General features: G+C 55.0%; 1 protein-coding gene across 2 annotated transcripts; it reads right to left on the bottom strand.

Moving 5' to 3' along the window:
* Positions 1–1390: 1390 nt before the first annotated feature.
* Positions 1391–21614, bottom strand: RAPGEF3 (Rap guanine nucleotide exchange factor 3). 2 transcript variants are annotated; one of them, XM_084255370.1, is made up of 27 exons: positions 21507–21614; positions 15894–15947; positions 15700–15806; positions 15412–15533; positions 15093–15261; positions 14423–14507; positions 14025–14085; positions 13841–13917; positions 13544–13690; positions 12996–13108; positions 12665–12753; positions 12274–12371; positions 11950–12087; positions 11785–11867; positions 10975–11014; positions 8850–8931; positions 8428–8574; positions 6562–6659; positions 5942–6067; positions 5667–5848; positions 5303–5393; positions 5134–5184; positions 3620–3707; positions 3184–3248; positions 2722–2776; positions 2564–2635; positions 1391–1771 (listed from the first exon to the last, which is right to left on the bottom strand). In XM_084255370.1, the coding sequence occupies exons 1-27, from the start codon at positions 21597–21599 to the stop codon at positions 1653–1655; spliced, it is 2652 nt and encodes an 883-aa protein (XP_084111496.1). In that variant the 5' UTR covers positions 21600–21614; the 3' UTR covers positions 1391–1652. The 2 variants fall into 2 exon arrangements, with proteins under 2 accessions (XP_084111496.1, XP_084111495.1); XM_084255369.1 differs by having other exon boundaries at positions 11950–12100; positions 12293–12371.
* Between the last annotated feature and the right edge of the window lie 783 nt (positions 21615–22397).

The raw sequence follows: 22397 nt of genomic DNA, 5'->3' as shown, positions 1-22397 counted from the left end.
CCGCCTCTTGTCAGGGGGAGGACACAGACCTGCCTGAGGTTGTCACCTCAGCTTAAAAGGCAGAGCTGCAGTCTTACTGGTTTGTCACTGAGAGTCGGCCATCAGACCCATCTTACAGATGGAAATGGGGGTGGGGGTGTTCATTGACTTGCTTAGGTTCACTTAGAAACCTGAGCTAGAAGCCTGGCTATGATGAGACCCTTTCTTGAAGCAATCTGCATGTGGTCCATGACTACAGGTTGAGAGATCCGGCAGCGCAGGGGTGCAGTGAGGGGATGTCTGAAGCCCAGGAGAAGTACCTGTTGAGCAAGTGCAGGGCCACACCAGGGGCCTCCTTCCCCCTGGGTGTGGGAGCACTTCCTCCGCATGCCCTGTGCTCCCCACCCACTGGCTTATTCTGAGCTTATCCAGGGCCTCCAGTCCTCTCAGGAGTCAGGCAATGGACCTTCCCCTACCAGGCTCAGGGCCATGGGGGCAGGGGGCAGAGAGGACTGAGGCCCACCCTGGAACGTCCTCAGAGAGGTCTGGCCCCACCGGGAGCTTCCTCCAGGGAGCCCCCCTGAGGCCTTGCAGTAACTGGTTCCCAGGGGACATGCTGGAGAGCAGGGACAAGAGGACTCGACACTGACAGAGCTTGTGGGACCATTGTCATCACTCTTGAGAGAAAGCCTGACTTCATGGAGCCTGTCAGGCCTCAGTAGGGGATGGGCTCCCCTTACAAGTCTCTGCCTCAGCATCTGCTCTGCCACTGGCCACCACTCAGAAGCCTCCATTCCTCAAACCAACAGGTTGAGATGAGTGAGGTAGGCACTAGCTGCAGCTGGGCCATAACTGTCCTCTCAGACACCGTGGAGAGTCTGGGTGATCCTGGCCAGCCTCCTACAGGTCTAGGCTCTAGCCACTCCTGTGGCCAGCAGCATCCATTTTTGAGCCCTCTGGGGACCGGGAGACCATGTGAGGTGGAAAGGTTGTCCCATGCACCTCTTGGGGCCCATGTGAGTGCAGCACCACCTCTTTCTCAGCTTCTGGGCCAGAGGGTGTGGTCTCGGCCTTCTCTGCTGCCCCCCAAAGGACTGGCCTCAGAATATACCCTCTCTGTTCAGTTATGGCTCCTCAGGGACCACCACTCCCATACAGACAGCCCTGACCACACCCGACTGTTTATCTCATAGGCACAGAAAGAAAAGCAGAACTGCTCCTGCCCCCCACATCCCTCCCTTTCCCAGTTAACGGGCTCTCCCCTGCCACACACATGCCACACACATGCACACACGCTCAGTTCACTGTGAAAATAAACCACAGGGGCCTGGAGATGGCCATACAACAAAGCCACAAGGCACAGAATCTGGAAAAAAGCTGGTGTGGAGAGCTCTCTATTGAACACAGAGTCCCAGCGCCGCTCCACTCGCCTACCCACTCCAGGGCCTCTCTGTCCCCCATTCCTTGGCCTTGGGCCCTGGCTCATTCCATTGCAAGGTTCTCCTTGGCCGCGAGTCATCATAGGGGACAGCTGTCTCCACGCTGCCTGCTCCAGGGCTTCGAGTCCACTCTGCGGAGAGCCCTGCCCAGCTGCAGCCAGCCTGTGGGCCCCATGGCCCGGGCGTGCCCTGGCTTTCCTGGTGGGAAGTGCCTGCTCCAGCTCCAGTCCCTCCTCATGACTCCAGTTCCCGGGAGAGGCGGGAGAGCTCCCGCTGGTTGTCGATGACCTTCAGCTGCTGGACATACGCCCAGGTGCTGGCTGGACTCCGGGTGCCCAGGGACTGCTCTGAGCCTGGAAGGGAAAGTAATGAGGGGGCATGACACCACTCTGTAGGGTCCCTCCCTCCCACTCCTGCCTTCCTGCCCTCACCTCCACCCTGTCACTGCCCATCTGAATCCTAAGGGCACAGTACCCGCCCCCCACTTAGCGGGGCAGCACAGCACCATGGATAAGAACAGACTGAAAAAATAGGTCCCCAAGATTACAGAGAGCATAATACTTTTACTAAGTTCATAAACAGCTAAACCTCCTCCAGAATATTTTGTTGTCATAATACATATATATAGGAGGCATTTTAAAGACATGTGAGTAATATGTGTGTTTGTATATATGGTAAAGCTTTTAAATAAAGATAAGAAAATAAGTGACTCGATGCTCAAGACAGCGGTTACTGTTGGGACAAGCAAGGGGAAATACCACTTCAGGGGTAGCAAGTTATTGTCAGTGTTATACTTGGGGTGGGACCAGAGGTGTTCACAATATCAGTAGAATAAATGTATACGTATAAAATAAAATAAAGGGGCAATGACGACAGTGTGGTATAGACCGTGGATCAAATCAATCCCATTTCATGCCACTGAAATCAATCAAAAAAAAAAAAAAAAAACCAGCTCTGTAGAAAGTGCTAGGACCTCACTAATCCCTTTGACTCGGGCTCTGTCACCAACCACGTGACCTTGCGAGAGTTCCTCAGGACTGTTTGCATCAGTTTATGCTGGGATGACACTCTACCTACCTCACAGAGGTGTGAAGTAGCAGCACAAAGGCCAGCAAGGCTGGCCAGCACCACCCTACCCCACTCACATGTGGAAATCCTCGCAGCCTGGCCGTCCTCGTGCAGATGGGACACACGGTTTCTGAGCGGCGAGAGAGGCACTGGGTGGAGTAAGAGGTGGGAGTGAGGCCGCAGCCGCAGGAGGGATGAGGGTGGGAGGTGGGGTCCTACTGGGGCAGCTGCTCACCCATACTGTGGCTCCGGCAGTGGTGCAGCGTCCGTGCGGCTCTGGCCATCATCCTCTGCAGGCAAGCACATGAGATGGAGCCTGAGGGTCAGGACTCTGGCCTGGCCTGTGGGGCAGCTGGGAACCCAAGCTCCCTCTGGGATGCTCCTGGGGACTAGGGAGCTATAAGAAGGTTGGTCACATCTGCTTCACCCTGGCACCCCCAGAAACCCAGCATGGAAAGAATAGGTATCAGGAAGGGCTTAGAGAGGAAGAGGCCTGGAAGGGGCTTCTGTGGAATGGTGAGGCACGGAAGGCCATCACCCACTAGTGAAGAGCCGACCCTCCAGCTTGCAATGGGCCAAGTCAGGTACTATTTTAAAAGAAGTGTTTGTGGTTATATCATTAATAACAACTTTTGTCAATCTCCCACCCTTGCCCCCTCCCAAGGCCATAACTCTGGTGGCGCATGTCCCCCCTCACCATCTTCTCAAAGTTAATGAGATTCTCCACCAGCGTGTGGTTTCCCTCATGGATGAAGGTCATGTCTGCAAAGAGGTAAGTTTTGCTCATATGAGTCCAAATTCCCTCCCCTTCCAGCCGCCAAGGAAAGGGAGAGAGTCAATAAAGGGGAGCAGTGGGCCTGTCCCACACCTCCATCGACCTCTTCCTCTGGCTCCCTCTGGCCTCCTGGAGTCATTTCCTTGTATCACTTAGTTGTCATTTCTTAGTGGTCATCTAAGGTCACTAATGTTTGTCTGCATGTCCTAACTGCACTTCTAGCCTTGGAACTCAATCCATCTCCGTGCCTCCCAAGCTGTCAGCACATTGGAATCACTCAGAGAAAGCTGGGTGGACAGACAGACAGGTGCAGGGATGGATGGGATGGAGGCAGGAAGGTGAACACTGGTCCTATTACCTTTGAGAAGAAGGGGCATGAAGGGGATGACGGGAGGGGAGAGCTTGGTGAGGGCCATTCGATACACACGGTGGTTCCAGGAGGGGTCCTGACAGGGGAGAAGCCTCAGTGAGAAAGGGATGGTCATGCACCCCACAAGCCATCACAAACCGTAACAAAACCAAATGTACCACCCCACCAAGAAGGGCCATGCCCTTCCCCTTGGCGCTCGGTTTCTCCTTGTTCTCAGGCAGGCTCTGTGGCCAGCAGGAGGGGCCTGAGCTGGGACCGCTGGTCTAAATGCACATGGCAGGGCCTCCCTGGTGGTGCAAGGGGTTAAGTCTCAGCACTATGAAGCTATTGGCAGCCACTGTAGCATGAGTTCGATCCCCCAGCCAGGGAGCTACCCACATGGCACAGCAGACCTCTCCTGTCTTGCCTGCTGCTACTCTCAGCAGTATATTTCAGAAGATCTGCCTGTTCTGCTCCCCACTCTGTCTCTGGTGAATCCTCTCACCCCCTGTATCTCTGGCCTACACCCCAGCTCTTGTATGCATAAATAAATAAATCTTAAAAAAAATTTAAAAAGTGGGCCTCCCCTGGTGGCGCAGCAGTTGAGTGCAGGGTTGCGAAGCTGCCCGCAGCCTCTGCAGCACCAATCCCCGGCGCTGGACGAGGGTCCCACATGGCACGCAGACCTCTCCTGCCGCCCGCTGTTCCCCTCAGCAGTGTATTTCATCAGTCTGCCTGTTCTGTTCCCCGCTCTGGCTCTGGTGAATCCTCTCAGCCTCCCGCGCTTCTGACTGTACCCAGTGCTTGTATAAATAAATAAATAAATCTTTAAAAAAAATTAAAAAAGTAAAAGCACATGACCTCTGATTAGCCCTCGGAGAACCTCACACCTTCGGCCAACTGGCGCCTGAGGTTTCCTGGAAAATTCACTGTCTCCCTTTTCTGCCTCTGCCTCTTGTATGGGTAAATTCCTTTGAACCTCTTGAGTCCCATGAGGTAAATTTTTTTTCTCAAAAGCTCCCTGAGCCATGCTGCTTAAAGCGCCTCTGTGCCAGTTCTCTCCTGGACACAGTTAACACTTTCAGTTGCCCCAAACTCCTGGGAGCAGAAGTTTCTGTTCTCCAACTCTTTCCTCTCTGTTGGCCTTGATGGGAGCGCAGGCTCCTCCGGTCTCCTGAGGGGCCCTGACAAGTCTGGCACACCGGGTGCTGGATCCAGGACTACCTCCCGAGCCCTGAGGAGGGCTGGCTGGGACAGTGCCCTGCCGATGCTCAGTGCTGCCCTGGTGCCACAGTGCCCGTCCTGGTCTTCACACAGGACCCCGCAGACACAGCGAGCGCCCTACACACTTACTGAGGACTCTGACCCGCTGTGCACCCCACCATAATGTTCACTCACAGGCCGGAGGGAACCAAGCCCTGGCCCTGGTTGGGAAACCAGATGCAAGCAAGGATCGGCAGAGGGGCTTTAGGGAAGCCAAGCACAGGGGCGTCTAGAGCAAGGAGCCAAGGTCCAGGACTCACCAGGAGCCTCTCCAGGACTGAGTACAGCTTCCGAACTTTGTGGGGCAGCCGCTGTGAAGGAGAAGCAGATGGAGCTACCAGTGCTCTGGGTGGGAGCCCAGCCCCAACCAGGACTCTGGACTCAGGCCTGGGGCAGGGAGACCCAGGCCTCATCCCAAGCCACACTAACCTCCCAGGTGTGGCCCAGGCGGCTGATGGCTGAGTTGCTGAGGCCAAACATGATGGCAAAGAAGGAGTTGAGGTTCCTTTGTTCCTTGAGGCTGCGAGCAGAAGACCCAGAGACCCTCAGGGGAAGCAGCCACACTCTAGTGCACATCCCAGACAACAGCCAGGCCTGGGGCCCAGCACCAATCCAGGCCAGCAGGGCATAGGCAGGACTGGGGCCAGATGGGGTGAGGAGGTAGAGGTTCCAAGGGACAGGGGGAAGCAAAGGGATACAGATTTAGCAATGTACTGACTGGGATGGGGGTAGGGGTGGGAGTAAGAAGATGCTTCCCCAGGACTCTGGCCATGCACCCCACCCAGGTACTCACTGGGCTGCCAGCTTGATGAACTTCCTGAGCAACTGGGCCCTGGGACCCGGCTCAGGGCAGAGACACAGCTCTGTGGCCACCCAGTACTGCAGCTCATTGAAGCGGCGCATGAAGCGCTCCAGGTTGGCAGTGGTGACATCCCGCAGGTGCTGGGGGCCCAGCACATAGTGGATCAGCTCCACCTGGTGGGGGTGGGGCAGAGCAAGCTCTCAGCATGCATGCATTAGGTGGGGTTTCCTGCCACTGGCTCTCCTCCCCTCAGCTCTGCCCCATACCTGGTGGATACTGTTAAAGAGGCTCCAGTCATGGTCAGTCAGCTGGCCAGCCAGGTCTTTGGCACTCACCAGCTCCAGTCCCTCAGCAGAGCCCACAGTGGGCCCCAGCTGCTCAGGGTGTGGGGTCTGCAAGCAAGAGAGTGCTCAGGGTGAGCAGTGGCTGAGGAATCCAGGGGAAAGGTACCAGATGGGAGGGGAGAATGTGGGGCAGAGACTGCCTGGGGTGGAGTGTCAGGGAGAGCAGTGTGCTGCAGGGAATGAAGGGACCTCTAGAGGATGAGCGTCCCCAAGGAGGCCTCTTCCTGACAGCTCTCCAAAGTGAGGACCTTTCCTTGTAGGGTTCCTGGGGAACCCCTAAGGAAGGCAGGTCTTCCTCTTTCTCCTGGAGAACTCCTTCCCTGATCTTTGGAATCCCCTCTCAGCTAAGGCCCACTCCTTCCTCTTCCCTTTTAAGACCCAGCAGCAGTCAGTTCAGTCAGCACCCTCCTGCACTCAGCATCCACCCCTATCACCCCCCCCCCAATCCTACCCCAGCGCCAGCCCCTGTCCCTATCTTCTCCTCCCTGTCTCTATCATCCCCTTTATAGCCCCTCGCCAGCCTGGCCCTGGCCTGTCCATACCAGCTCCTGCACTTCCTGTGCATTGACAACAAAGAGCCGCTCGTTGAGTCCCAGGGATGTGGCCACACCACGAGCCTCTGGCTGCAGGCCAACGGCATCTGCAAAGAGAGCAGTGGCTGCGCTGGGTGGGGACAGGGAGGTAGGCCAGGGAGCAGCCAGGATGGGGCGGGACCTGGCCTGGGAGACTGGGAGGTGGGCAGGTGCTCTAAATGCACAGGTGCACATGCTGGCGTGGAAACAGCCCAGGGCAGCACACCAAGGAGAGTGACGGGGCTCTTGTGAGACAGGCAAGGCTGCAGCCCCTTCAACTTATGACCCCCTTTGTCAAACAGAGACAGGAGACTTGCCCTGACTACTCTCAAGGCAATATGCATGAAGAGTGCATATGCATACAATGCATATAAAAGCACTTTGAAAATCAAGAAATATAAGACAGAAGTCTTAATGTTCATTTTCATCAGCTCCTTGTGAAATGGGACTGTTTTCAGTCATGCTGGAGTCCTCAGACCCTAGGCCAGTGACCTTTAAAGGAAGGTGCATAAGGTCATCTATGTGTCCAGGAAAAAAAATATTAATTTATATTAATTTTTATATTAATTTTTCTCATTCACTTTGCGTTATTATTTTGTGTGCAGCTTCACATTAGTGTAGAAATATATGTATGTGACTTATAAAAAGATATACACATATTAGGGGGTTTATAATAAAATATTGTTTATTGGCATGGGTGTCGATGAAAATAGTTTGGAAATCAGTGCTCTCAACATTGCCTGACACATGTAGGGTCTCAACAAATTCTGGCTTTGGCTACTGCAACTCTCCAGGTGACCACGAGAGGGCAGTGCTTCTTAGAGCCCATCACAGGTGCAGGTGACCTCATCTTCCCACTTCCCAAGGGGAGGCTTTTCTCACCTCCACTGCCTGCCATTCACTGAACATTCACTGAATGTTCTTAATTTCTGTCTACCCTGGGCTCCAGCTGTCAAACTAGTCTGCATTCTTCTTCAGTGTTTTTAAAGTCCCAAATTCTCCCATAGCAGGTCTTAAAATAATCCTCTCCTGCCAGGAGGACTTGGGGCCAGGTGCCGGATAAATGCTCCCCACACAGCGGTCCTGTGTGATAGGTCCCACCACAGTGCTCATTTGACAGATAAGGAAACAAGGTGCAGGGAGGTTAGGCAACTTGCCCAGGATCACATAGCTAATAAGCAGCACATCTAGAACTCCAAAATAGGTTGGAGCTGGCAGTCGATGCTCTAACCATCACTGTTGTCTTTCCTGCTGTGGTACCCTAGCTCCCAACCCTGTGATCTATAGCCAGAACTCAAAAATGTTTGCTGACTGACTACATAAAAATTAAGCTACCTAAATTCAAAGGCCAGCTATCCTGTCCTTTACCATGTGAGAGTGGGGAAATTGCTAATACCCTTGAGCATCAGTCTCCCTTGTCTGAAAATAGGATAGCAGTGTTTATTTAATAAGATTGTTATTAGGATTCAATAATTACATAAGCATAATAGTAATAATGACAGCAGTTAATACCTATGCTATGCTGTGACCAACGCCATTCTGAACACTTTGATCCTCATATAAACACATTTCATCATCACAAGTCCCCTCTGAAGCTGGTCCTCTTATTCCCATTTTATAGATGCAACAGAACACAAAGATTAGGGACCCTGCCCAAGGACATACAGTGAGCTGAAGAACTGGCATCAAATACACACAGTAGACTCCAGAGTTCATGCATTTAAGAGATGTAATAAACCATCCATACTCTAACCATCATTCACACTGATGATGATAAAGATGATGAATTTAATTGGGGGAGGTACCTGTGCATAGCTCCCCAGAGACACCACTCACCACCTGCGGAGTTGACCTTCACCAACACCTGCCCCTTGGTCCAGCCATCTTCCTGGGCCAGTGCAGACATCACCTCCCTCACAGTGGCTGTCACAGGCAGCTGCAGGGTCAGCACCGAGTGGTCTGGTCTGAAGATGTTGTAGGGGACTAAACAGGAAGAGCAGGCTGAGCTGCAGGAGGGGACTGCGTGTTCTCCCCACCCTCAGAGGGAGAGGGGTCCCTCCCACCCTAAGAGAGGAAAGGTCCTAAGGAGAAGCCTGGGTAAACAAGTTGGAAGCCTGATCACTGAGCTGCAGAGCAGGTGTGGAGGTAGCCTGGAACTGGGACCCGGAGCACAGCCTGCCTCCCATGGCCAGGCACGTCAAAGTCAAGGGTGAAGACAGCAGGGTGTGGCTACTCCCTGGCTGGCTTGGACCACCGACCTTTGTCCCCAACTCGGATGGCACAGGTGCTGCTGGGGAGGGGCTCATCCTGACCGGGAAGCCAAGTAGGTACAATCCGGGCCTGAGAGGAAGAGAAGTAAGACCATGGGGAAGCAGGGGACTCGCACAGTGCACAGACCACCGCAGGCTCCACTTGCCATACGGCCCTGAGGCTAGGTGAGGTACCAGGAGCTGAGACTCCAGGGGAGGGGACAGAGCAGGACTAAGCAGAGCCTGCATCCCCTGTGTGTCACCCTGCTCTACGAAATAAGTTTAGCAGTTGCAACCTAGACACACCTCAGGTTAACTCTGGTTTTCTCTTCCTTTCCACCTTCAGCTGCCAGTTTGCTAGTTTGCTATTTGCTACATGTCAGGATAAGGGCATGCTTGTTCTAAGTATCGAAATAATCACAATAGCCCTTTGATGAAAGTATTATTTTCCCCATCTTATGGAAGAGATAAATGAGGTTCAGAGAAGTTAGGTAATATGCCCAAGGCCACACAGCTGCAAAGCAGGAAAGCTGGAATCTTCCTGTTCCTCCCTCCCTCTGTGCTCTTATCCACCAGCACTCAGTTGTGTCTGCTGCCCTGTCAAGCCACAGCCTTTCATAAGTGGGCGCCAACCACAGTGGCCACCCCAACTCTTCCCAGCCCTCACATTGACTCTCTTCCTCCTCCCAGTTTGAACATGGCAGATCCTCCAGATTCAGACCCCAGACTTTCATATCTCAGCACTCTCCAAGCTCTTCTCAGCTTCATGCTCTACCTGCTTCTGGAAGACTCTTAAAACCATACCACCTGCACTGAGTTTTCTTCTAAGCCCTGGTTGCAAATGCCTCCCAGAACCTTTGGTTTCTATGAGCCTTCACCTTAAACTCAACACATCCATGGGGCCCCCCTTATCCCACCTCCCAGTTATTCTCCCAGGCTTGGGGCACTCGCTTCCTCCACTGCCCCACAGCTCAGCACCTTGCTGTGGGGATTGTTCTCCAAGACCCCCTCCTCCCAAGTCCACGCCAACACCCCCCAATTCCACCTGCCCATGTCAACTCCTGCCTTATCTGCTCCACCAACCCAACTACTCTCCTCCATGCCCCCTCCTCCAGCCTTCCTGCACAGAGCCCACTTTTCCTACCAGGGCTTCAAGGCCATTGCCGCCTGCCAGATAAAGCACAGGCTCCTTAGCTGACTGATTCAGAAATCTGACCTTGCCTCTACCTCCGGTGGCTTATCTTGCTGGGGGCAGCAAAACCACTTCAGTGCCCAGAGGGCCCGCACACTTTGGTCCCTGCCAGTCTCCCTGCTTCCTCTGGCCTCCCTTCTCCCACATTCCTAAAGGGTAAGCTCTCCTTTCTCCACCCCCTTCCTGCCAGGAGCATCTTCTTCCTGAACCCTTACATCCTGCAGCTCTCAGCTCCAGCTCAGGTGGTCACTTCCCTGGGGACGCTCTCCCTGGCCCTGACCCAAATCAGTCCTTTGCTCTTCAGCCCAAGAGACCCCTGGAGCAGGAGACTCTTTAGCATCTCTGTCCCTGGTTTGCTGTCCCCCAAAATGCTGGGGTGGCCCTCCCCACCTACCATGGCATTGTGGGCACCTTACACAGTGCCCAGCACATGAGGGTCATTCCATGCTGGTTCCAGCCCAGCAAGGCACTGCGAGACCCTAGGGAAACAGTCAGGGCCCCACCTGCATGAAGCCTGCAGTCTAATGGGATATGACAGATACTAACAATCAGCAAATGGACCCGAAAACAACTCCATGTGGACATAATGCTTTGAAGAAATCAGAGAAGACACCTTGGAGAGAGTGGCAGGGTCAGGAGGGATTGTTCTGGATGGGGAGGTTAGAGTCCCTCTCTGGAACTCAACATTTTGGCTAAGATCAGAGAAATGAGAAGGACCCAGATTGGCAGAGTGTGAGAAAGAAGGTGGGAGCAATCTCGCCTACAGAAGAGACGTGGCCCTGAGCGTCCAGCGGGGCAGAGGGTCAGGGGCAGGCAGGAGGAGGCTGGGCACCACGACCCCGCAGGCTGGGGAACTGGGTTTATTCCCAGGGCAGCACCCCCCACAATAGACACGCAGCTGGAGCCAGACAGAGGCAAGAGGGGCTGGTGCAGGGCAGACACCTTCATCTGAGGAGATGCGTTCCCACAGCCGTTTTCCAACCTGTGGAGCAAGTGAGAGGGAGGTAAGACTGGAGGCAGGGCCCAACAGGCCCAGGGCCAGGGCTGGGCATACCAGAGACTCAGACCAGCGGACTCAGTGGCTGTTACCTAGAGAGGGGCCTGAGTGGGGCATAAAGTCATGACCCTGAAGTCTGTCATTTTCCAAGGGGAAAATAAGGGCCAGTAAGAAAGAGAGACGAGCTTCAAGAGAGCACAGGACGCTGGTGTCGGGTGAGGTGGGCGCGGGTTCTCCCTGACCCTCAGCTGTGCCAGGGGGAGGGTCTGAGAAGGCCCAGCAAGGTGGACTCGGAAATATGCTGGGTGGGGCCACAAGAACAGGCACCAAGGGTGCTCAGTGATAAATAAATATGCATAATAAACACGTGGCAGATGGAGGAAGTGAGACCAGCAGGTGCCCTGGGGAAACAAGAATGACACATGAGCAGCTGTGTGATGCATGAAAATGAGGGGCAGGTAAGAACAACGGCCTGAAGTAACAGGACTGGACAGACATGGGCCCCGCAGCCCAGGCTCGACAGCGCCGGGCAGGGCGCTCTGCGCTTGAGGCACATGGCCTATTCCATCCTCGTAACGAGGCAGACATGCTCCTGTTTTCCAGACAAGAGCTCAAAGCCCCAAGAAGGATGACGCGTTCAGGGCGGCACGGCTATAAGTGGGTCATCCTGGGCTTAAGTGGCGAGTCTGACTCCTGGCCTGGTGCTCTAGGCCCCCACCCAGTGTGCTCCCATCACCGACGACTCAAAGCAGCACCTGTGGTGTCGCCGCCTCTCCGGCCACTGCTCCCGCAGCAGGTTGCTAAGCCGGCCGTCCCTGCTCACCAGGTCTGAGAGTTTCTGGGAGGAGGCAAGTTTCATTGAGATGGCCACCGTGTGCAGCCCCAGCTGCCCAGTCCAGCCTGGCCTCCCTCCTAGGCACCTGGAGGAAGCTGGCGGCCACAGGGTCGGTGTGGAGTGTGGGGCCGTACAGAGCCACCCACTGGCTGACCAGTCGCAGGATCTGCTGCCTCTTGTTGCAGATGTAGGTGCTGCGCTCCTGCTCGCTGCCACCCGTGGGCTCCGCGTGGAAAGTGGGCACCAGTCAAGGAAGCACAGCAAGCAACTGGGCAACCCCCATGCCTCAGGCAGGGAAGGGGTGGCAGCCCACAGTGGCAAGCGGGTCCTGGTGTGAGCTGTACTTTGAAGGGTTTGGCATGGCCTTGCTATGAGGGGCTCCTTTCCCCCTCCGCACCTTCCTAATCACCCCAGGGTAGGAAGGATATTGGTGTAGAAGGGCAGCACAGAGCTGGGTGCTGGACATGAAGACGCTGTAGGTCAGGAGGAAGTCACTGAGGAATGTCTCTGTGGGACAGAGATGGGGGGCAGGAGGGGCACTTCAGAGGACAGATCTACTGAACACAGGTGTTTGCACCACTAGAGTGTCCCTTCCCTCAATCCCACCATGGGCAAGGAACCAGCAATGCCCAGCCCCTGTAACAACGCTCCCCACCCACCGAGAGCACTGGCATGAGGACTTCCTGCTAGGTGACCAAATGGGCCAGCCCAGCACGGATGCTGTCAGAGACAGAGCTCCTGGCCCTCTCTCGGCTTCACCCAATGAGTCAGAGAGCAGGCAAGGTGTCTCCTGCCCCTACCTGTTGGGTCATGAGCACTGGAATCAGGCCTCATGGCCTCCAACAGCAGTTCTAGGATCTTTTCTGGGGTGCCAGACATCACCGTATACCTAGGAGAAATGGCCATTTGCGCCACTTGCTCCCCACCCCCACAGCCTGGGCAGACATAATCGGCTCCTCCTCCCTAAATGCCAGCCCTGAGGTGGAGGGAGCTGACTCAGCAGGTACATCTTGGTCCCTGGATGCCTCTTTCCTCCCAGGAGGCCAGTGGGGGGTTGGGGGGAGGGCAGGAGGAGAGTGAGTAAAGTCAGTAAAACAGCAGAGAAGGTTGCAGAGAAAGCATGGTGGTTACCGGTTCCTGCCTGGGGGCGGGGGGCGAGAAGGGCCAGCGCTCTGAGACGTCCTCTCCAGCACCAGCACCACTTTGCCATGCTCTTCCAGCCTCATGGTCTTTGCTTCTACGTCCTGGAGAACAAGTCACAGTCACTGCTCAACACACCTCCACCTCCTCTGACCCAGACCCTGAATCCCTCAGGACCCTCAGCCCTCCCCCACCCGCTCAACACTCACAACCTCAGATGTGCTCGCCCCTCCTTCCCCTGCCATCACACAGGCTGGCTCCCCGTCTTGAGTAGTTCCTTCACCACATCCCCCCCAGCCTCCTCCTAGTCTCATAAGGCTGCTTCCTCTCACGCCCTAGTCCCCACTATCACTCCCTCCCCCACATCAAAGAGGAGGTCAGTCCTGCTGGACCTCCCATCCCCCAGTTGTGCTCCCACCTCCCGCCTCCGCACTTCCTGGCCTCCTGCCTCTCCCTGCTCTCTGGCCCCAGCTGCTTACTTCACACCACTTATCTGGAGAAGTGTCCCTACCATGTCTCCCCACCCCCAGCTATGGCACCTTGATTATACGGTTGAAGTCCTGCTTGTCCACACGGAGAAAATGACAATTGTCTTCTCGAAGGATGATGGTGGCTGCCCGGGGCGCATCGTTCACCAGAGCCAGCTGCCCAAAGTCATCACCCTCGTGCAGGGTGGTCACCAGTCCCTGCAGCCAAGCCTCACTCAGAGCCCAGCCCAACCCCAGGCCTCACTAGCACACACCCAGATGGAGAAGAACCACCCAAGGCTCCCCCCACAAGGACATGGCCAGGGAGCAGTGACAGCTCAGGGGCCTTGGGAGGGAGGGAGGACTCACCTTGCCGTGCGTCACCACATTGACAGAGCCCTTCCAGATAATGTACCATGAAGTGCCCTTGTCCCCCTGGCTGAACACTAGAGAAGCACAGATGAGACATGCTCTCCTGGCACCCACCCCTTCTCCACAGCCTCTGCCCACGTCCAGGCCCTGCCGCCCAGCTCCCAGCCCCTGTCAGACTTACACACAGTCCCTGCCTTGCTGTGTGGTTCAAAGAGCAGAACTGCTGCTAGTTCCCGCTTCACCTGCGGGGTGGGGAGAGGGGGCCCAGCCGGTGAGTCCAAAAGAGAAGAGTCAGGTTAGGTGTGAGGGGTTACATCCAAGGACACAGGGCTAAGGGGACAGAGGTGCGCCTAGGTCAGGTGACCTGGAATACAGCAGGAGACAAAGCCAGGGGAGGATATGAGCTGAGGAAGAAAGCTTTGCAGAAAAGGTGCTGGGAGGCTGGGGGCAGAAATGAGACTGAAACATCCAAGCCACTGGCAGAAGGGGGGAGGAAGTTTCAGCCCACTGTTGGGCCTCCAAGCAGTTGTGGGGAAAGCGGGTGGGGGCAGGCATGCGGGGCCACGCCTGCACACTGACCGAGTTGGAGAGGTGGGCCACGGCCTTGATGTGCAGCAGCTCCTCAAAGATGAGGTCCAACTCCTCGTCCGTGCGCTGGCCTGGGCTATAGGCACAGAAGAGCCGGGAAGCAATAATGAACCGTGGGCCCAAGGCCAGGCACAGGGAGCCCCCTCACCCACCTGGCTCGGGTCTGAGGCTACCACTGCCTCAGCAACAATTGTTGTCAATAACAGGCCAGTCTTCACTGTGGGCACCCAAGACCAGACAGTGGACTGGGCGCCTTACATGCATTACACAATGAGGTAGGTCTTGTTATCCTCATCTGACAGGACAGGAAGGTGACAAGGAGCAGCCCAATACTGCCCAGCCAGTAGCCAGCAGAAGTGGAATTTGAACACAAACCTCCCTACAGATTCCAAGCTCATTCTCTCTAAATTACTATTATACCTCAGAGTGGGCAGGGACTTTGGGGGGCCATGTGCCCCATGCCCTCAGTCACGGTGAGGGAAATAGTTCAGCAGTGAGGAGACAGTCAGAGGCAGACTGCTGACCGTGGTCCAATCTCTAGATCAGCCAGGGTCCTTTCCCTCAGCAAGAAGTAAGGGGTCCCTTCAGAGGATCTGAGTAACTCTGGGGTCTGAGAGCCACGTGGGAGCTGGGGTTGCAGGGCGCAGGGCTCCCCACTCACAGCTTTCGAAGTGCTACAGTGAGTAGAGCATCAGGCCCCCTCTGGGAGAGCAGGGCCACAGCCTCAACCAACTCCTCCTCCATCTCGTGGATGCCCGCAGGCTCTGACTCCGGCCCGGGGAAGCGATAGAATTGGGTGTCTCGGTCCTGGAAGGTCCAGTCGTGTTTCACTGTGGAGCAGAGGCCCAGGTGTGGGAGAGGAAAGGAAATTAAGTCCATGCAGATATGAGTCCCCACTGCGATGCCCAAACCCTCCTCGCCCCTGGGTGCCTGCTCTCCAGGACTGCCCAGCCCGGCGCCCACCCTGCACATGGGCTCACCATGGTAGAGGGCGCCCTCATCCAGCAGCACCTGGCAGATTCCCACGGCCTGGCTCCGGGAATGGACCCCAAGCCCCAGGGCCAAGATCCCATCCACCAGCTCCCGGCCAGAGCAGCACTGCCTACGGGACAGGAAGGGCACAGGAAGAGGGAAGGAGCAAACAGTAGGAGGGTGGAGAGGAGAAGGGCAACTTCCAGTCCACTACCAGTTCTGCTAGAGGAAAGCTAAGCTCAGATGCCTGGAATAGAGTGAAGGGGAGAGGTAGGGTGCGGCAGGCCTTCACTCACCGATAGAGCCTGAGGTGGTACTTTCTGTCTCGGATGAGGTTTGGGCAAGCAGCCAGCAGATGCCGATGCAGCTGCCTCCCAGCCCTGAGCAAGCGCTCAGTGGAAGTCTGGGGCGGGAGGACAGCGCAGCTAGTTCAGGCCCCCGAAGCCCCGCCAGACCCTCTCCTCCCAGGGCCACCTTGTAGGGCTTGTACCTGCTCTAGGCTCCCGCTGAAATCCAGGGACTCCTCACTGTCAGTGAGGGGAGTCTGCAGGGAGAGGAGAGGGTCTGCATGTTAGCGCCAGGCCTTCGAATCCAGTTCTCGAGCCCCACCTCTTCCCTACCACTCCTAACCCATGCCCAGTCTCCGACTCCAGATGCATCCATTTAGCTACTCAAGCAACAAATCAACAAATAATTAGCAGCCCATGTGCCAGGCATTTGCTGCAGCCACCCCATCACCAAACCCTTGTTTCCCTTTCTGGCCCAAACGCTCTCTCCCCACAGATTCCCCAATCTGCTGCCTTGGGACCCAGGCATGCCCAAGCTCCCAGGTGAAGTGCGGATGTGAGATAAGAAGGCGGTGAGAGGCCAGGAAGTGAGCCCCTTAGGATTCCAGGAACACTTGCTCCTGGGTTGGGTCACAAGGCCTGATCCCAAGCCAGGGTCTGTTCCCAGCCCCAGGACAGACTGGGCAAATCTCTTGCTTTCTATGGGCCTTGGCCCTGCCAGGTAGTTAAAAATACAACTTCCAGACCACACTCCTAGAGTCAAATCCCTGCTCCTCTGTTTACTAATAGCATGACCCTCAGCATTTACCTCTCTTTGCCTCGGTTTCCCTGTCTATAAAAGCTACATAACACTCATAATACTACTTCAGGCTTCTGGAAGGACTGAGTTAATAGGTATCAAATGTTTAAAGCACCACCCGGCATAGTCACATACACATGTTGGCTGTTATTACTCATCTGTGAAGCAAAGGGCAGGGCCGCTTGCTGCAAGTCCCTTTCCTCCTTGAGATGCTGTTCGTCCGTGACCCTGTGAGAGTAGGTAAGACCTGGCAGCACACAGCACTGGCTCCGACACAGGGTTTTTGGAGAAAGACTGTTAACAAGGTCCCTGCCCTTAGTTCCCACTGAGCCACCCAGGACTCCCCAGCCTGTGTGCCCCTGGAGGTCGGCCATAGAGGCACCTCACCATGCTTCTTTCCTGCCACCTGAGAACTGGGAGGTACAGACATCTTTGGACAGGATGTCCAAGCTTCCCCTCAGCTCTCCCTAAGGCAGAGCACTGTATATTTGGCAAAGCAAGTCCACCTCCACGGTTTCCTGTGATCCTACATGAAAAAGGATCAGATGTGAAATAGGCCGAGCAGGTCTGCCCTCCTACGAGGAAACAAGTCTTGGGGTGAAGTGCCCCCTGTGAATCAGTCGCATGTACATGGCACAACCAGACAGCAATGACCAGCTCCAGTTCCTACCTGGGAGTGTTTGCCCTCTTGGTCTCCACCCACCCCACCTGCCTGCTTCTGCTCCCCTCTTCTCTCTCCTCCCCAGCAATCTCTCCCCTGCTCTCCCATCTGTACTCAGGTCTCTGAAAAGGACCTGGCTAGGAGCTAGGAGACAACCAGGCTTGGGGCCAGAGCCCCTTCCCTGATCCTAAATCTTCCCGCAGCACAGGCAGAGGCCTAAGGGCTGACGTGTCTAGGCGCCTGGCCCAGGGCTGGGCGGAAGACCTAGGTGTCCCCAGGGTATCCCTGCCCGGGTCATGGGGCCCAGTCCAGTGCCAGACACAGAGCCTTGGAGACTCAGGACAGGAAATGAGGAGGAGGAGGAGGAGGAGCCAGGAAGAAGGAAGGGCAGGAATGCTACCCAGTCAGCCCCCTGTGTCGGAACAAACAGTGTTGAGTGCTAATGACTTGTTGTTGTTCCAAGTCAAACGCTCAAGCAGAGGCCCTAGTGGCTGCCCCAGCTCCCGTTGGTGCCCATAACCCAGGCTCCAGCACATGCTCCCTTCCTGGTATTATTCTGACCCCAGAGGGCACATCGGGGGGCTAGGTGCCAGGTCACATGGCCAGGCTGGTCCCGACCCAGACCCCAGATCCAAAGGCCTTGCTTCCAGCTCTGCCAGCCAAGCTGAGGAAGGATCCTGACGGTGTATCTCTCATCCTCTTCTTTTGCCAAGTAAAGCAGGAACCCAGAGAGATGTAAGTAACTTATTTAGAGTCGCCCAACTGCTCAGAAATTTAAGATCCTGCTGAATAACACTGCTACCGACATTGACCCTGGAAGTAGCTGCTTGTCTCCTATTTCGCAGCTATCGAGGAGGCTTGGAGGTTATGTAACCTGCCCCAAGAACTGGTAAATAGGATCACCAGGATTGCCCACGCCTGTCAATTCCAAAGTCTGAGCTCTTAGCCACCAAGGGCCTCCATCTCCCTTTGTCTCCTCCATTATGTGTCATGAAAGCAAGAACAGGAATGTCACATGGGCAAGTAAGTTCAGAAAACACCGGGTTAAACAAAGTTCACTAGGTTTGTTACCACGGTCCCTAAAATGGTAGTACGCACTGGGAAGATCCTAGGATCAGGGTGGGGCTACTGACTCAGGGGGATTAGTCAAGTGTGCAGGCTCCAGAGCTGGATACCTGAGTTCAAATCCTGGATCCCTATTATCACTGCTGTGTGACCTTGGCTCCTTATTAACCTCTCTGTGCTTCAGTTTCTTTATCTGTCAGATGGCATTGGTAATAACAATACCTATCTCATAGGTACCATGAGGATCAAATGAATTAATAGTATTATTAAGCACTCAGAGCAGTGTCTGGCTGCAGTAATTGCTCAGAAAATGTTAAGTAATTTGACTGGACTTTACTATTTCATGATGGGCACCTGTAACCTGCTGATTCTGTCCCTGATTCTGTGATCCTATCTGTCATCTTAGGAGTTCTCTGTCTAGAAGAGGCTGTGAAGGGTCAGGGTGAAGACCCTCACCCACCACCTCCCTCTCAGGCCCAGCTAGGAAAGACTTGGAGTGCCAGCGAGCCCCCTGGCAGCAGAGCCACTGTCAGCCTCACCTCCCTCCCTGTGGCCGAGTGACAGAGTCACACAAGAGGAGCAGGCACAGAGCCAGGCAGCCGTCAGACCAGTTCCCTTAGGCCACAGTGAGGGTCAAAGGCCAGGGCTGTACATGGTGGAACAGGGAAAGGATGCACAGTGCGGAGTGTTCTAGGGGGGTCAGTGATTGAACTCTGTGGCCAGAGTGCCCAGGACCAAAGACCAGCTTTCCCCCTCAGCAGCAAGATAACCCTCAACTTGTCCTGCAGCCTCTCTGTGCCTCTATTTCCTCACCTATAAAGCGAGATGACATAGTGCTTACCTCACAGGGCTGCTGTGAGATGACTGGCTATGCTAAAGGTAAAGCTCTTATTCAATTCAGGGTTACCAGAAAAGAAGAGGGAAGGGAGGGGGTGGCAGAATCGGGTATAAGGAACCAATTTCATGGCAAGGGATAGAAGTGGCCTTTCAGTGCTGAACTTAATGTAGTACACATATATACACATTGATTTTTAGTGATGCACCAGAAACTTAGTGTTATTATATAATGTTACTTCAATGAAAAATAAAATAAATTTCATTAAAAATTTATTTAACAAAATTTTTTTTAAAAAGCAAAGCTCTCCACTCTCTAATAGTGCCTGGGAAATAAGTACTTGATAACTATTAGCTGCTACCATTATTTGGGTATGTTTTCTGGGTTAACAGTGGAGAGCCACCTCCCCAGAGGGAAACTTGTTTTTGTGAGCTCAGGGGGCCCACCAGAGGCCATCTCGATCTGTCTGTGGACATATTCATGCCTCTGTTGGCTCCCAGACATTGGACGAGATCACCTCTCCCTGTCACATTTTCCAAAGGAGATGTTCTTCCTTATGGCTGCAGAGTTGCCTCTGCCAATATTGATAAGTCCTTTCTGTATCTAACCTCCGGCTCTCCTGCTGTAGTCAGCTTTCATTTTCTTTTGTTCTGGTCAGGTAGGAACAGAAAATGCTCCCTTCAGACCTCAGGCTGATGGATTCCCCCATGTTTGTACAAGGTAGGCATGGACTGAGTAACTCCCAACACTGTTCTCCTGGGGCTCTGCCCTCCACCCTGTGCCAGCAGACCCCTGCCTGACGAGCCTGCTTCCCTGGGCCAATCACATCCTCAGGAGGTGACAGGTGCCACTTCACAGGTACCCAGAGCCTCTTAAACATGCTGCAATGGGTTGAAAGCACCACGCCCCTATTTCCCATCAAGACAGGGCATGTCCCTGCCCTCAGCCAGGAACATCTACATTCCCTCGAATCACCAAAGCCCACTTACCCCTCCCCACCCCATATACACACACCTGGCAGGGGAGAGGCCTTTAACCCCGTTTACACTCCAGCAACCCTCACCCTTCCGGCCTCCCCAGGCACACCAGCCCTTCCATTCAGGGTGACTGGGGGAATCAGGAGACAGCCTGGCGGCCTCCTCCACCCCTCTCCCAGCCTTTGGGTCCCAAGAGATCCTCCAATGACCTCATTGTCCTGACACCTGACCTTCCCCCCACTCCCTACCTTGCCTCTACTGAGCTAGGAAGGGGACAGGAAATGCACAAGTAATTATAGCCTGAGAGGGAGTGAGGAGGGAGGGTTCCAACCCACTGGCTCCAAGCAGTAGCTACTGCCAATGACCTGGAGGTAGGGTGGGGGGCTGCTAAAACCAGAAGGGATCAGCTCCCCTACCCACTTCCAGAGCCCATCTTGAGCAGGACCCAGGCCCAAAAGAACCCTTATCAGGAAGACTGAGATAGGGAAGGGCTGGCGAAGAGAGGGAAATGACACCTAGAGTCTCTCAAGTTCAATCCCCAGTTTCAATCCTCTTACTGGCAGGCCTTGGGTTTTCTCAACTCACTCTCATAGTTTGATAAATAAAAATGGCAGCTGGCAAAGGGAGGAAGATGACAGTGGTGGTCATTCTACTCAAGAGGGCTTACCTTTAAGAGATGAGCTCTCCCAAGCTGTCGCCTGCTCCCACTTTCCCTGCAGTCCGGCAGCCAAGTATAGTCCTTGCCCCACTCTGCTCTTCCACCATCCCCCGCCCAAGAGGTGGGGGCACACAATGGGGGAAGTTACTCTAGTAGTTCTGGGCAGTTGGGAAGAACTTCTATGCTAATTTGCATCCCAAAATCATTATCCTGCCCTTGTCCCACACCCCATTATTTCTCCTGCTTTCTCCTTCATTCTTGCAGCTCCAGAGATGTTCTTCACTGGCAAACAGAGCTCCTGTCATCTCAAAGTCTCCAAACTTCTCAGAAATCTCCCTTGAGCCCCCAAAGCCAGATGCCAAGCAGTGTTCCCATGACCACCCCATCCCAAGACCAAAAAGCAGAATCAGTGCGGTTCAGTTGCTCACTAAAGAATGTTGCCACGGTGATACCAAGCTGACCTCACAGCCCACCTGACCTGACTGGCTCCCTGTATTTCACACATGCCCCTCACCCCCACCTGGAGATCACACCAGCACCTAGTGCTGATAGCACAGAGGAAACAGACATAGCCTTTCTTCTCTTCCAATTACCCAAATGGGGGCCTGTGGACACCACAGTACACAGATATACATGATGCAGCTGTGTGAGCCATTCGCCTACTGCAATCGAGCTTCCCACCCGTCGTCCACATCAGCAGCACCCCTTACACCCCCAGAGCATGCTGGCTCACCAGCAGCATAGCTGAGCCCCCAGTGCAGGGCCCCCTCCAAGCCCTGGTCTCTGCCTGACTCTGCTCAGGGCAAAGGCTGGGCACTCACCCAGCGAAGCCCCTGGATGCGACTGGGGCGCTGGTGCTCAAGCAGCAGCTGGTAGGAGCAGCTTCTGGGCCGGTGCATCCTCCTCAGCACCATGTTGAACAGCGTCTCCTCTGGCACCAAATCTGGGAGACCCCCCACGGGTGGTGCTCCCAGAGCTGGGCCATCTTCCACAGCCAGGCCCACCTCCCAGCGGCTCTCACCTGGCCAGCCCACCTGTGACACCAGGAGGAAAGTGGACCACCATGGGGCTGGGCAGCAGGACCAGCAGCAACCACCCCAGGCAGAACCACTTCCTCGGACTTCCCTGGACTACTCAGGCTGGGGTTACAACCCTGCCAGGGCCAGGACTGGGAGGGAGATCTTCACTAGGGCCTGCAGTCTGCACACTTAGTGGTCCCCAGTGGGTGCCCATGGGATAAGCCCCTTCTTCCCAGGCTTGTTTGGGATACTGTCCCCACCCCACTGCCCATGTCCCTGCAAGGATCTCCACCACCTCCCAGAGTGAGGTTTTGAACTCATCAAATCCCCCAGAAACGCAGCTTCAGCTCAAATTCTTCTCCCCTCCCCCCCCCAACCCCTACCCCTGCCAACCCTTTCATCCAAACTCCCGGCTTCTTCTGTTCCTCCTCCCCTAGCCCTACCTTACCCACCTTCATGATCCTTCTCAGGCTGGCACTGTGGTGCAGGCTGTAACAAAAGGCTGCGGAGAAGGTGGGGCAGCAAGTCCCCTTCAGCTCCGACAGGGGTACCCCAGGGTGCTGAGGACTGAAAGTCCCGGGCGCAGTGGACCTGGCCAGTTTCTAGTCGGACGGGCCGCCCGGGCAGCAGGAGGCAAGGCTGAATGGAGAGACTCGGCTCTTCTTGAGTGTGTAGAGGGCTGAGCCCATAGGG

The sequence above is a fragment of the Talpa europaea genome (genome assembly GCF_964194135.1).
Source record: "Talpa europaea genome assembly, chromosome: 15".
Taxonomy (NCBI): Eukaryota; Metazoa; Chordata; class Mammalia; order Eulipotyphla; family Talpidae; genus Talpa; species Talpa europaea.
Note: the sequence above shows the minus strand (reverse complement) of the source record. Positions and strands in the feature narration are given on the sequence as shown.